This window comes from Pogoniulus pusillus, chromosome 16, assembly GCF_015220805.1.
Source record: "Pogoniulus pusillus isolate bPogPus1 chromosome 16, bPogPus1.pri, whole genome shotgun sequence".
Classification (NCBI taxonomy): Eukaryota; Metazoa; Chordata; class Aves; order Piciformes; family Lybiidae; genus Pogoniulus; species Pogoniulus pusillus.
The window spans coordinates 9777764-9793514 of record NC_087279.1 but is presented as its reverse complement, the minus strand read 5'-3'; the positions used below and the strand labels follow the sequence as shown (position 1 = coordinate 9793514).

Sequence of the window (15751 nt, the reverse complement as noted above, 5' to 3'; positions counted from 1 at the left end):
CTGCCTAATCACAGTGACAACCAAAAATCCTTGCATCTTTTTAATTGCATACAGTAAAACTTCTCTAGCCACCCCACATTTGATTATGGAAAAATTCTTAAAGTGTGGAGATTAGAAATCTTTCCAAGCTACGTGACAGATATTTGCACCATCAGGCTTGCTTCTTTCCTCATCTGCTTCATTTGTCTGTAATTCAGTTTGCTCTATATGCTTAAGCTGGGAAATAGCTGTCTCGAAATGCTCTGAGAATAAAAGCAATACTGAAAATTACACAGGTGCCATGTTAACTACTACTGGGAACAGCTTCTTCCTCTTCAGATACTAAAAAAATACATAGACATGCTGTACTGCACTTCTTTTCCCTTTCTGAATTAAACATTTTTTCTTAAAGCAGTGCAAGCCCTATAGCAATGAAAGTCACTCCTGCAAGTGGTTTTGAAATTGGATTTAATGTTACCACCTTATTTTATGGCTTTCCACAGAGTACAACACAGTGGAATGGAAACTGGATTATTTAATGCAGAAAGGTTATTAAAAAATAAACAAAATATATATATCTGGTTGGACATGAGGTGAATGAGACCTGGATCTTTTAATATTAATGACAACAGAAGTGCTTGCCGATGATCTGTTCTATATTAGGCGTCAGAAAAAAGTTTGTTCTGCCAGAACCTTTCTGCTAGTATAAGATATTGTTGAGCTTTAAAAGTGCTAATAACTGATATTTTTATTAGCTGTGCATGTCTCATAAATATAGATCTTCAAGAGTATAAAATATACAGAAAAAAGAGAGAGGTGTGAAAAATTCTGACCTTACAAATAAGCTTCAATTGTAGGACAGTGTTTTTTCTCTACCTGTGAAGACCTATTATCAAATCATGATTCCATCATATAGTTTGGACACCGATCAAACTTTTCATCACCATCTTTCACTTTCTCCTTTTTAGCAACTTGAATTGTCCTAAATAAATGCATTAGTTTTTAAATTAAAAATCTTCATTTAAAATACATTGTTTTTTTACTTATTATTTCTATGAACTCTTTCTTCTTTGCTGATTTCTGCTTTTGGAAGAAAAACTAGGCCAGGTTCTTCTCGTTTCTGAGCTTCAGGCAGTGTATAGCCTGTTCAGCTTTTAAGATTCTAGAGAAGTTCTCATACTCATGAATTATATCCATGGTGATCTGTAGTTACGTTCTTAGAATGATCAAATCACACACCTGTAATTCTTTTTCGATGGAGAAACTATTGAATACAGGTCTTCCTTATCACTTCACTCTTATACAAGATCTTTCAGTTTATTAGGAAAACACTTATACATCTAGAAATGCCCTTTGATTTAGCATTTGTCATCTGTGCTTTCTGTGGTGATACACACTTCCTACTGTCAGTAAGGGTCTTTACAATCTTTTTCGAATGATCTGTTTTAAAGAGAGCTCTGTCGCCTGTATTAGATCTTGAAAATTCAAGATCTGTATTTAATTCTGCTTTTGTACATGGAACATTTCAAGTGAGTATTTAATATACCTTCATATATAACCAGTGGGTCAAGGCATATGTTTTTTTCTAGGTGCTAATGTGAGCCTTAGCTAATGATTCACTTGTACCCTATTCCATAAATGAACTGACCTCATGCTGCATTTTTGTAGTGTGGTATTTGTATTGTCCAAGTAATTAAAAATAAGTCTGCTGCAGAAAATGCTGAGAGCAAAGCTGTAGAATGTTGTAATGACTGTTTAGTACGATACATACTGAAATGGATGTTGTAAAGAGGACTCTCCAACACTGGGTCAGTGAGCAAATCAGCTGCTTCATGTCTGTATAGTAAAAGTTCAATGTGACAACTTTACAGCAGTAACCTTTGATCCTTTTTACAGCTGGCTGTGATATGATTATTCCTACTAAAACATGCAGGGATAAAAACAATGATGTCCAAAGATGGTATTACGAGAGAGGATATATCCATGCTATAAAAGATAAAGCCATATGTATTTGTTTATTCCTAAGACTGACCACAGCAGAAGCTATTAGCCAATTTACGATAGCGCTTTCAACTTGGAAAATTTGAAGGTCTCGCACTAAGATGTGTGCTGTTTTACTGGATAAATATTGCACTTTACGTCTCCTAACTGCTGTCTTCAGAAATCTGGGTTGTGAGATACAGATCTGGTTAACACTGGGTTACTTCAAATGCTTCTGATTGATACAACTACTACTGCTTTGTCATGTTGTGGTTGCACTGGTGTTACAAAGAGGACATTTTGGTGTGCAGGGATTTGTAGCATGTTTTTACTATTTGGTATTGTCTATTGCCAATCCCTGGCTTTACATTTGTACACAGAGTTGGCTTTCTTACTGGGTTTTACTGGTTACAAAGACTGCTTTGAAATGCTTTTTTTAACCCATCTTCTGTGGTGATGAATAAAAGTATTCAGGGTGGATATATCAAACAGTGCAAACCACAGAAATATGAAAATAAGAAGTAGAAAATTGTAGTGTTATTTAATATATAGTCAATCCAGTTCCAAATATTTGTTATTGGAAAACCCTGTGGTTTGATGTGCTCTGGATGAAGAGAAAACATGAATCTTTTAAAATCTGTAGTTAGACCAATATTCATTATCACTATGCTTAATCTATACAAACTTTCAATAGAGAAAAAGTCAGATAAGCTATTGAAACAGTTTCTGTTTCGTCAAGTTACTATACTGACAAGCCTGTTGTAGACAAAATGGAGTAATATTTTGAATATTTTAAATGTTCATTTGGTTTGGTTGAGTGTCGATGCACTCTCCTCTAAAATTACTATTATGTGTCTGAATTTTCCTCCCTCTGGAAGGCACTCAGAAAACAATAACAAAGTAATTTTATTCCCAGTAGGAAAAAAAAGTGGAGATTAGTTATATCAAGTATTCCAGATTTATCCACTATATTTACATATATATAAGAAATGGTTTAAATTTTGAAGATTGCTATTTCAAATCTAGTTGTTTAAACTGATGCAGCTCCACTGCCTCCTATGGAGCTGTTTCATTTTATCCAGGAAGAAATTTTGGATCTTTTCTTATTGAAAAAAGCATTGAAAGGAACAGTTAAACATATTTATTTCAATTGAAGTAAAACTGTGTTTACGAATGATTTGTTGTTTCTCGTTATTATTCCTGTCAGTTATGCAACTGTGTCCATACTTTAAGCAACTTGTCTCATTCTTTCCTCCATTACAGATCGAAGTAGTCAATACTTTCAAGAGTGGCACTTCCTTTCAGGGGGCTCTAAGGAGACAGTCCTCCGTCACAAGCCAGACCCAGGATGTAACCAATATTTCTAGCCCTAGTCACGTATCGTTATCCAATGCTCTTTCCTCTCCTACCAGCACATCTGCTGCTGCGGCTGGGCGTGAGTGTGTATTCTTAATGCATCAGACCTACAGAGATGCCAACTTAATGTAGCAGTCACTTGAGACTAAGCTACTTTGCCCTTTCTCATTTTATCCCTTTATTTTTATTACTTTACACACCCCCAGAAACACATAACATGATTACTTTGTGTACAGTAGATACTCGTCCATGATTCATTTGAAGCTTTCCTAGCTTACAGTTAGTACAGGAATTTCTAGTAATTTTTTAATCCAGTGTATGGAGATTCTGATTTTATTCATTGCCATATTTTCTCAAGCTCATTGGTTCTATTTTCTACTGCTTATAAAATAGATAGGCCAAATTATTCTACAAATATGTTAAGCAGCACAGATTGTCAGATAGAAGATTATTCCATCTGGAGGAGTGTATGTAATATAGGTCAGTCAGATCCAAGAAAAGATGTACTCTAATTATCACGGGTATGGGAAGGAACAAGGAAATAGGGATCCAGTCTATGATGCAAGGGTAAGGAATTAAGATTTGCATGAATGGTGAAGGAATAGATTGGCTACCTCTAACTCACTGGGAGGCAAGTGTTAAGGAAAAAGAGAGCTAGACAAATTAAAGGACAGCACTGAAACAACAAAATAAATGTGGTAATTTTTTTCTTAGAAGAAGCAGATTCCTAACCACTGAAACCCTGGCACAGCTTTCTTTTCGGTGGAAACAAAGCATCTAGTGAAGAGGTAGTGATGTGAATAAATTCTTGTAATTCTGGATTTTTTTTAAACTTAAGGATTGTTAAGTCACTACTACTTTTACTGCATAGCCTGCACTAAAAGGCTATTAAAATGTATGGAATTCAGTTTACAAGTTTGTCACTTACTTTAGTGAAAAGTTGATCAAACAGAAACCAATCTTGTCTGGCTGGCCAACAGGGAGAGGAGAGGCAGACAGAGAAAACACACAGACAATAGAAGGAAATAAAATTGCAGCACTCCTGCAAGATAAAAGGAAACTTGACCTTTCCATTCAGTTGGAGTGCAAAAAAACCCTCAATATGTGAATAACAAGCATTTAGATATGCATTAGAAGCTTTGTTGGAATTAGAAGTCAAAGGAGAAGCTTTGCTTTTGCCAGGAACTCAAAAAGCCATTAAGATTCCAATTCTGGCAGTTGCTTCTCAGAGAAAATGTCTATCTTTCCCTGTCCTTTCTTGGGAACTTTGGTCTGCTAGCCTTCATTCCATCAGCACTAACCATTTTAGGGCAGCACCACATTCAAGAGAAGAATCAGTGAGCTGCATGCCACTGCTGTGCCACAGCCAGTGTAACCTGCTTCTGACAAGTGAGAGCCCAAGTTCCCTCATTTCCACATTGAGCAGGACACAAAATGCTCACAAATCAGTCTTTCATCCAGTAATAGCATTTCTACATTTGAGCAGAAAACAGAGAGCAGCTCATTCTGCTAAGTGTTTCAATAATGTCTTGTAGCCAGCAGTCTGAAAGAATAGATCTAATAAAATAGAAAATTTATCTTCCCTCTCTTCTCTCCATTGAGCAAAACAACTAAGAATTGAATAGTCTTGTGTCTTGACAAAGGGTTATGGGCTGAAGTTAATTAATAGGAGAAAGCATAATCTGCTGCAGTCCTTGATGTCTCTTTATTTGGAAAAATAAAACAGCTCTACAGAGCTCATCAGTTATAGCCACATTTATCAGTGAAATAAAACCCACACAATTGATTTGTTAAGCTACCCAGAGATACATATCTCCGCTGCAGAGGACAATTAAGAGGTTGTGCCTTTCAAAGTGATTATTTGGGACTGTTAGTATTTGATTACTGCAATACAGTATCTGTTTAGTATCAAACCAGTGTGTGCTTCAAATTATAACCTTTAGGGAAAGTTTTGATTCATTACTGCAAAGACTAACAAATGACAGTGAAAAAGGAAAGAAAGCAAATTTGGGTTTTATTTGTTCATTGAGTATTTAGTTGATTGTTCATCTCCCAGAATCTGGAAAGCTTTTCCTAGTCCAAATTTCATAGAAATCAGGTATGTTTTTGTGAACTAATATTTTCTGATAAAAGTTCAGTTGCAAGACGCACATCTAGGTCTGCTTCTCAGCTCCTTTGCTTTAAATACGTGTGGTGGGACAGGACTGAGTTCCTTCCTCCTAGCTGCTCAGAATCAATTCAACATTAATTATTACCTTCTTCCTGTGGGGTGGCAGGGAATAACAGTATAATTCTGCCTCTTATTTTGAAGTCTTTCCCTCTCTTTCAGGATCTGAAAAATGTTGCATAGGCAGATCCCATGCCAGATTTGGTGAATATGTATTTTGTATGAATATCTTCCTATGTTTTACTTTGGGAATGCAAAATCAGATCCATTGGGACAATGAAGCATCTTATTTACTTTTGAAGCTCAGGAACACAAAATGTTAGCTTTTTTTTTTTTTTTTTAATTTGGCTCAAATTAAATCCTTTGCTACTACACTTTTTAAAGGAGATAGAAGATGAGCAGATCTAACTGTACACAAAGTAAGCAAGTTATTCTTTACCCTAATCTGTTTCTATCTGGTTCTCAGATGTTGCTTATATTAACAGTAGGTAACCCCTACAAAAATAGCATGGTTTCAAATCTTCTGAGAAAGGTGCACATTTAATATTCCTTTCTACTTTTTCTTCCTCTTTCCTCTTATTCACACATACAGTTAATATTGTTCCCCAGTGGAAGCAGGCAGAAACTTCAGGTCCCTTACCAAAACCCCTCCTTCCATTCATAAAAGTTTATATTAAAAAGTTAAGTATGGGACACATTGAGAGAACAACAAACAAACTAAAACAAACCCCACCTAAACATAATCTCCCATAGACTGATGTATTTTCTGTATTGGCAAGTTCCTTTTCTTTTTTCTCTTGAGGTCTTTCATTTTTTTCTGAGATTGTAGAAGTATTTAAAGAAATCACAACTTTTTGTTATATTAACTCTAGCAACAGTGGTCTCAAGTAAGCCACTTCTAAGGGTAACATAGGGAAAAATACACAATGATGACTACAAATTTTATGGCAGCTGCATAAACCCCTACCAAACAATTAGTATTTGTCCATTACACAGGTCTCGAGATTCTGGGGGTTGTTATTGTTTGATTTGTTTTCAAAAAGTATTTTCGAACAAAAGAGTAACATAGCCCCCTTAAGGCTGTATATTTGCACTGGTTCATATTTTAGATGGGGCTAAGGGATATGGAAAGACAACTTTCTTTGTTCTCTTTTTGATTAAAAATTAGCCGACATGTATCAGACTTGCTAAGAAACTGTCATTTACAGGTAGAAGCTTTAGACGTGCAACATTTGCCGTGGAGTGGCACAAGGGCATAAGCATCTGCCAATTGTGCCAAACCAACATAAGACATTCAGCAAGCTGCATTCTAATGTATAATGCAGTCCATTTACAATTAGGTAGTTCTAAAAAGAGAGCTCAGTTTAGCTGTTTCTAATCTGTGATGTATGAGAATCAGATTCTTTGGATCAAGAAAAAATATTTCTTATTCCAGAAGCTTTTGCTTTTCTGTTTTTCTTATGTATATGATTTCCTATAAGTGTAATTGTAATTCAACTGAACAGACTGTACAACTAAAACTGAAGATAAAATCTTCAGTCTGGATTATATTTTCTCACAAAGAAAAATGAGAACCTATTTCTTAAAAATATATATTTTTGTTTTTCCTGAATATTAAGGCAAATATTGCTGTCCATTGTTGATCTGTTCAGATCACAGACCAAGAGGGCATACCAGCCTTATTGAAGATATCAGTTGCTTTTCATGGCAGCATGGTACAACTAGCATACAAGGAAATCAAACAAGCAGAACCTAGAGGAGGTCCACATTGAACATTACATTGCAGCCTTTGGGAATATCCTTAACCTAGAGACAGAGATATTGCTCTAAAGAGTAGATGTTCCCACTAGTTATAAAATCCCACTACTGCAATCTCTCTGGGATATAATGTGCAAGGTCAAATTTAACTTCTGTATATCTTGCCTATAGGGAAACTAATTTAAAGCCCAAATATACATGCAAGTCCTCAACTTGGGGGACTTTGAGCATGGCAAGCAGGTTTAGAATCCTAAGACAGAAAGAAATTCTTGCAGAGGGTTGTAATCTCATTAAAAAATGTCAGACTGTAATTTTGCAACAATTCTATAATAAATGAGATACAGTATGTAAAAGGGAAGCCCTGTGTATGTTTCTGATCTCATGCTCTAAAACTCAGTGGTTTAACAGCTATGGGAACCTTTTGTGAAATGAGAATCAGGCCTGAGGATTTCAAAGCATATGTAGGTATCCCATTTTCCTCTTGCTGCATGCGGTTTGAGTTTTCAGCAGCACTTACTGGCCTTACTGCACATTCATAAAGAAAGAGAGTAGCACAAGTCATATAATGAATCTGTTTAAAGGAGAAACCTAGAAATTGTAATTTGTCTAGTTTTACAAAATATTCTTTTATCTTTGATTTTTCTGTACTTCTACTTCATACAATCCCAAACAAACTAGCCACCACATTTACAGGCAACTCCTAAACATGCAATATCTCCTCCTGTGGATACACAGTCTGATGCTGCCTAGAACTGGAGGATTCAAAAATAATAATTCCCAAATATAATCAAGACATGCTTTCTATTTTAAAGCTTTACATATGCAATAGTACTTGACCGATCTGTCCCTGACCTTTGTATAGCTATAGTCTTAATGTAGAATAGTATCATTGCACATAAGAGTTGGCATCTCTTTGCAAAATTGACCACTTGTTTACAATTTTATACTAATCACCTAACTGATCTTTCAGTATTGAATTTATTTGCTTTTGCAGTGCCCTACTCTCTACTGTCTGAATATTAAATGTGTTTGTTTTCCCAGAGGGCTAGAGAACATTGGACAAAAGGGTTCAGCAGGAGAGAGTGAAATAAAAAGAGGTTGTGAGTCTTTAACCTTGAGCCTGAAATGAATGTGAACCAAACTCAAGATACTTGGCTTATATGAAGCCAGGTAAACATTCGAGTATAAGCCCACACACTACCAACCATAATATATCTGTTGATGCTTAACAGGCCTTGTGTATTTTGCCTAGATTGTTGTACTTGGGAGTGAGATTCTGAACTTCATCTTTTTCTTCTGATGGGAGAAATTCGTAGTATCTAAAATTCTATTTCTTTCATTTTTCTTGCCTGATGCAGTATGATAAATCTGACTTTCAAGGTGGGATGAAACTGAAGAGTTTTTTTCTATTACAGCTACAGAGAAGAAAGAAGTGGAAACTTATAGCAATGTCAAAAATGTCCTGAAGTGTTGTCCCCACAGTCTTTTGTTCAAAAGCAGTTCATTTTTTTTCTGTTGTCTCCATTACTGTGAGAAAAGGGAGCTGTATCGCACTGTTTGTCTTCCCTTGGCATTGTCAGTATCATAAAGAAATATCATTACATGAACTCTACATAGTTCATAATAACCCAAATAGGTTCTATCCATCATGGGTATGTCCCTGCTTTTACATGCTGTACAACCATAACAACATTATATGAAGTTCATCTGCTTGTTTTATCTTCAAAACAGTAATGTGAGCTTTGTTGCAGCCCAACCCCTAAACATTTTTACACCAGCTGTTACTTCAAATTTTGAACTTAAGCATGCATTAAAAGAATTTGTTGCTGTTGGGCCATGTAACTCTGGATAAATATTTTTTCAGTTCTTATCTAAAAATGATACAAGTGTTCTACAGAAATTAGAATACCACCTTTGTAACCAAACCAAACATATCCTGGCCTGCATCTTCAGCAGTGTGAGCAGCAAGTTGAGGAAGGGGTTTCTCTACCTCTACTCTCATGAGACCCCAGCTGGAGTACTGCATACAGCTCTAGAGCCCCAGATACATGGAAATGTTAGAACAGGTCCAGAGGAGGCCATAAAAATGATCTGAGAGCTATCGGATACCTCCGCTATCAAAACAGGCTGAGTGAGTTAGGGTTGTTAAGTCTGGAGAAGAGACTAACAGGGAGAGAGACCTTCCAGGACTCTAAGCGGGATACTGGAGAGTTGGAGAGGGACTTTTTACAAAGGCATGGAGTGACAGAACAAGGGGTAATGGCCTCAAACTGAAAAAGAGGAGATCAAAGGAAGAAATTCTTTCCTATTAGAGTGGCAGTGCACTGGAACAGGTTGCCCAGAGGAGTTATAGAGGCTCCAAGCCTAGAAGAATTCAAAGCCAGGTTGGATTAGGCCATGAGCAAGCTGGTCTAGTAGGACGTGCCTCTGCCCATGGCATGAAGTTTGGAACTACATTAAGGTTTCATACAACCCAAACCATTTTATGATTTTATAATCAGCAGACCCTTTACCTTTATTTCCATGAATATAACAAAAGAAGCAAGTTTTGTTCTTGTTCGCAATAATTGGGTACAGTGGAGGATAGACTATGGACAAGATTCTGAATTACACTGTGGTGCAGAAAATTCTGCCACTGAGTGAGGTGGGGCACTAAAAAAAGAAAAAAAAAAAAAGGAGAAGAAAAAAAGTTGTCTTCCAAATCACAGAATTAACCAGGTTGGAAAAGACCTCTAGGATCATTGAGTCCAGCCTATCATCTAACCCTTCTAATTATCTAAACCATGGCACTAAGTGCCTCATTCAGCCTCTTAAACACCTCCAGGGACAGTGACTCCACCACCTCCTGGAGCAGCCCATTCCAATGCCAGTCACTCCTTTCATGTAGAGCTTCTTCCTCAGGTCCAGCCTAAACCTGTCCTGGTGCAGTTTGAGACTGTGTCTCTTTGTTCTGTCACTGGGTGCCTGGGAGAAGAGACCAACTTCCGCCTGGCTACAACCTCCTTTCAGGTAGATGTAGAGAGCAGTAAGATCTCCCCTGAGCCTCTTCTTCTCAAGGCTGAACAACCCCAGTTCTCTCAATGTTGAGCTAAATATGCAATCTTTACAACCGACCAGGGAATTTAATTGTAGAGAAATTTTAAGACAAGGCATCAGGACCTCTGAAGTAGCTCTAAGTAGTATTTCCAGTAAAAATTGCTATGAGCAAGCAGGAGCTATTCTAGTAACACCTAAATGGTCCTGCAAGACTTGAACAGTCTGTGCCACAGATCTTCACACAAAGTGATGCAGCTGGCTGATTGTATATTCTGCAGCTGTATCTTCAGATTGTTGTGTAAACACTCAGCAAAAGATGTTAAGTGAGTGTTTTATTTCAGCAACTTAGTCGTTCAAGCAGTCACTGCAGAGCACCAAACTCAGGGCCTGGCAGGCACATTTTTATAATCAGTGCTTAAATGCAATGCCAATCTGTAGTTTTCCCTCAGTTGTGTTGTCACTTACTTAGTCTGACTAAAACTTTGGTATTGAATGCAGATTAAGTGCCACATTTTAATACTAAATGCAGTATAGATTCTTTCCCTACTATGGAACTTGGACCCTCATAAATTGAAATCACTTCCTCCCATGCTAACCTATAGAGGCTTAAATACACTTTGTGCAATTGAAGCTGTACTGTTGTTGGATTCTGCTGGATCTGGTCAAGCAAAACATCAAATTGTGAGACTTTTTATTTAAGTAAAGATTAACTTTACCTGTATTAAAAGGAATCCATCTGGCAAATAGAATCTAAATGTATGCAATAAGAAGTGGATGTAATCAAGGGAATTAGATGATTGTATTAGTCGATAAAATATAGCAAACAGCTGCAGCTGGATAAAGTGATTATTAATAATTTCTGTGTAAGTATAAGAAATAACAGCTAGCTGTGCAGGAAATATCACCACATCAGCCCATACGCTAAGCCTATTATAAAGAGTTTCCTGGTGTAAAACAGGACAATATAGTAACATGTTTTTAAGATTACCTTGACAAAACACATTCTTTTTGTCATTGTTCAGACTAATTACTTTGCACTTTAAAATACAAGATACAAAGGCATGAGGGAAATAGCATGTCAGCTTTTCTCCATGAGTTCAAATCCTATCTTCATGAATGCAAATGAATCTCTTATTCCAGTCTGTTCACTACACAGAACCATAGCACAGCACAACTCAGACAGATTCAGCTCTCATAAAAGCCTGGTTTGTAATTCCAGGTGCTCTGTCAGAGGTGTTAGATACACTATATAATTGTGTAAAATCTAATCTTCTCTTCCTCCTGGCTTTCACCTCTGCCAACTTCTGACCACCTTCTAGTTTCCTAAGATCTGGACAAGCTGTTCTGTATCACTACTGTCCTCTTGTTTTGAACATAAGCAGGCACAGGAAATACTTTTGTACTGTGCTCTGCTGCTACCAAGCATATGTGTAAAGAAAAGGGAGAGTATTTGGACTGACCAAAGGTCAGGTATCTGGAGATGGTGTGACTGACTTCTACTGTTAGGATTTTTGAAAGGTGATGAATATCTGAATGTAGAGGACATAGAATCGTAGAATTGCCAGGCCTGAAGGGACCTCAAGGATCACCTAGCTCCACCCCCTCTACCATGGGCAGGGGCATCTCACACTAGGCTGCTCAGAGCCCCATCCAGCCTGGCCTTAACAACATCCAGCGATGGGGCTTCTACCACCTCCCTAGGCAACCTGTTCCAGTGTCTTCTCACATTCATGAGGACACATCCAATCTGAATCTACCCACTTCCAGTGTTGTTCCATTTCCCTCAGTCCTGTCATGACCCACCATCCTAAAGAGTCATTCACCAGCTTTCTTGTAGGCCCCCTTCAGAAACTGGAAGGCCACAATAAGCTCTCCTTGGAGCCTTCTCCTCTCCAGATTGAACAGCCCCAACTCTCTCAGTCTGTCTCCATAGGAGAGGTGTTTCAGCCCTCATAACATAAACAAGGACAAAGGTCAAAGAAGTGAAAATACAAGTCAGCCTTTTTTTTGAAATGTGCTGATATTCTGTACAAGTTCGGCAACTCCAGCTGTAGGATCAGCTATATCCCACAGCTGTACTGCTGTGATGCCATGCCATTACTAAAATGCAGTCTGCCAACTGAAAGAGGAATTAAAGCTTTGCAAATCAGTGATGTACTAGGCCAACCAATAATGCTTAGCATATTTACATGTAAAAAGATAAACATGCCAGCCACCAAACCATTTCAAATGTGTGTGGAGAAGCTTTCACAATGCCTGCTTGCACCTTTTCTGCCTCTGCCTTTGTTTTGGTCTCTCCTCTAAGAAATCCTAAAAATTCACTCATTGGACTACATGGAAGTAGAAGGATAGAACTCATACTTAGCCATAAAACATTCGCCAACAGATCACGTTTTACCATTCTGTTTTTCCCTCTCTGCCCCCTCACTCCCTTCCAAAAAGTTACGTCTTTTTCAGCAGTAAACCAGCACAAACCTTCACTTCTTTTAAGAACTGTCAGGTCACTGGGATATAGACAGCATTCCTCCCTTTGCCCACCCACAGAGGGTTTAATGTCCCCATTCCACAATGCTCCTCACTCTATTCCTCTCATTTCCTACTGGGAACTGTCCCTAACAGTCTAATGAGCTGAGTTTTGGAGTATATTTTCACCTATATTCTTACTGTCAGGTAGTTCATGCCATTAGCTTGACCCTGGCATAAGTCAGCTGACCTAGTCAAAACACTGCATATATGGCATAAATTGTGTCACTTCCAGCATTTAACTTTACAGTTTTGCAACTGAGCCACAGAGAATGAAAAAGCTTGCTGTTTAACAATGTAATTCAATTCAACCCAACAATCAATACATTATTTTATTACATGTTCTATATATACCAAAAAGTTAAATGGCTAGAACAGTGGGTCTATACTCGAGTGTTTACCTCACATATGCATGAAGGAAAAATAAAAGTTGGTTCAACAATACTATGTTCACATTATCCAGGCTTCCAAGTGTAGTTGTTGTGTGCAAGTTATCTCTGTTCACGTGGTAACTGTGAATTTTTATTTTTCCCCGTGGTAGCATGATTATGCTTTAGTATTTTGTCTGCTTGGCTTTTTGTGCTCTTGGCTGCATTCATTTAGGTTTTGCTTTAAAACATTGATATTACTTATAATTTTTACACTTGGCTCCTGTGTGTGTCTCATACGTACCCATCCAACTGTGTCTGTGTTCTGTGCTTTTCTGTTTGTGAAGTGTGATATGTTACGTTTAATGTTGTTTTTTTTTTAACAATACAAAAGAGACTTTTTTTAATTAAAAAAGCCTTCCTACTTACTCACTGCAAAACTATCAACATGCATGGTTTGACATTTGCATTACAATTAACATGGCTTGTCTTTTACTAGGGATGTACCACACGAGTGGATGTTCGCTTTCTTTAACCAGTACTTCCCATCAGTTCTTTGATGGCTTTAAACCTGATTTATTTTAATATTGCAGTTGGTACAGATATTCAAAATGCACATAACTGAGCCACTCGTTTATGCATATAACATCCAGAGACTTTGGACTTCAGCTGCCTGCACTGCCCTAACCATATGCTACATTTTTCACAAAGTGTTCTCTAACACAATGTGGCCCTTTCAAGGTGCTACCCCTGACACCTCTTTCCTTTTCTCCCCCCCCAGATCCGCGTCGTGAAGGCATTCCGTAGCTCTCTCTATGAAGGTTTAGAAAAACCAGAATCTAGAACCTCTATTCACAACTTTATGACTCATCCTGAATTTAGGATAGAAGATTCCCAGCCCCACATCCCACTCATTGATGACACTGACCTAGAAGAAGACCCTGCTCTCAAGAAAAACTCGAGTCCACCGTCTTCGCTGAACAAGAACAACAGTGCTATCGACAGTGGAATAAATCTTACAACTGATACAAGTAAATCAGCTACCTCTTCTAGTCCAGGAAGCCCAATACATAGCCTGGAGACATCACTTTAGCTGAAAAGGTCACTGCAAAAAAAAAAAAAAAAAAGAAAAAAAAAGAAAAAAAAAAGAAAAAAGAAAAAATTAAAGTAAAGTAAAGTAAAAAAATCCGCAGCAACCGAAATATATAAATATATATATTAAAAACATTGCTGGCTGAAAAGCTGTTTGAACTCTTATTCACTCTGAGACAAGTGAATGAATTGTTGATCACAATGGTTTTGGGGAAGGAATGAATGGCTGATTTACATACCCCTCCCCCCCTACCTTGTTCCCTTTCTGAAAAACAAAAACAAACAAAAAAATATCCTGCATGAATGTACTATACACTTCTGGCCCTTCTTTCTCTCTTTTTCTTTCTTTTTCTTTCCTTTTTTTCCTTTTTTTTTCTTTTTCTTTTTTCCTCCTTAAGCAGGAACTGCAGAGGACTTCTTTCTGAGGCTATTTATCCAATTCACTGGTCTGTGAGTTTTTTGAAATGCTTGTGTGGCATGGACTCAATTGTATAGATTAATTTAAATAACTTTTTTGAAGTTGCAAAGCTTAACTTGCACAGTAGATTTGCACCAGTTGGACAGAGGAACTTAAACACTTATGAGACTATATATAGAGATATATACATATAATTATATACATAATTAATTATATATATGTATATATCTATCTATATATATATAGTTATATATATATAAAGTTTCTTTGTTGGCATGTTGCCTTGTTTCTGCTCAAATTGCTCTGACTATTTTAACTTATTTATGTCCTAAAAAGAATGTAATTTGTTTACAAACCTGTAGATAATATCCTTAACTATTTGTAGGGTTAAGAAAGCACTTCCTGCCGAAGTAGTATAAAAATGGCTCAGCTCAGCTCATCAAAAACATCTGTAATATCACACTCTGGATATTTTATTACAGCCATGTGATGATTTCTGCCTGAGTTTTTGTTGGCTTTCTTTTTTTCTCTTTTTTTAGTAGTATAGATACTGGTAGTAAATAACAAAAGAAGCCAAAATATAACATGTTGGATGTAGCATTGTGATCATATATACAGGGAGGTAAACCAGGCTTCCTTTGTTTCAAATAAAAATTAAAATAACCAGGTTCTCTCTTCTCTCCCCCTTGTATTTCACTCCCCTTCTAGTAATCTGCTTGAATTTCTTTTGGTGCAGCATACCATAATGGAAGCTATTTCATTCATTAAATGTGGCTTCCAGAAGATACCTTTAGAGAGCTATTCTATGAAACTGAGTTGAGTTTATAAATATAATTTAAAATAAGTTATATTTGGTTTGTCTATCTGGAGATAAAACTAATGTTGAAATATTGTGATATATTGTGTTAATCTTTTTCAGTTAGTGATGTAGGCAGTTATTTCCATACTACTTACAAGGTACGGGCTGTTGGCATTTTGGATGAAAATCACTGTAGACTGTCGCTTGGATTTTTTAAAAGAAAACTATAATTTCTGCACTATTAAGTCTGAATGAAACTTTATGAATTGTATATA

At 37.0% G+C, this 15751-nt stretch overlaps 1 protein-coding gene across 11 annotated transcripts in view; it reads left to right on the top strand.

Annotated features, from left to right (window-relative positions):
- The window catches only part of ATP2B2 (ATPase plasma membrane Ca2+ transporting 2), a 398492-nt gene extending 382741 nt beyond the window's left edge, over nucleotides 1-15751 (top strand). For 6 of the 11 annotated variants that reach the window (XM_064156366.1, XM_064156370.1, XM_064156373.1 and 3 more), the window contains one exon: nucleotides 13949-15751. In XM_064156366.1, the coding sequence (XP_064012436.1) occupies nucleotides 13949-14260 (312 nt within the window). In that variant the 3' untranslated portion in view covers nucleotides 14261-15751. Of the gene's footprint in view, nucleotides 1-3222; nucleotides 3395-8281; nucleotides 8341-13948 lie in introns of all 11 variants that reach the window. The other 5 variants (XM_064156371.1, XM_064156374.1, XM_064156376.1 and 2 more) reach the window with 3 other exon arrangements.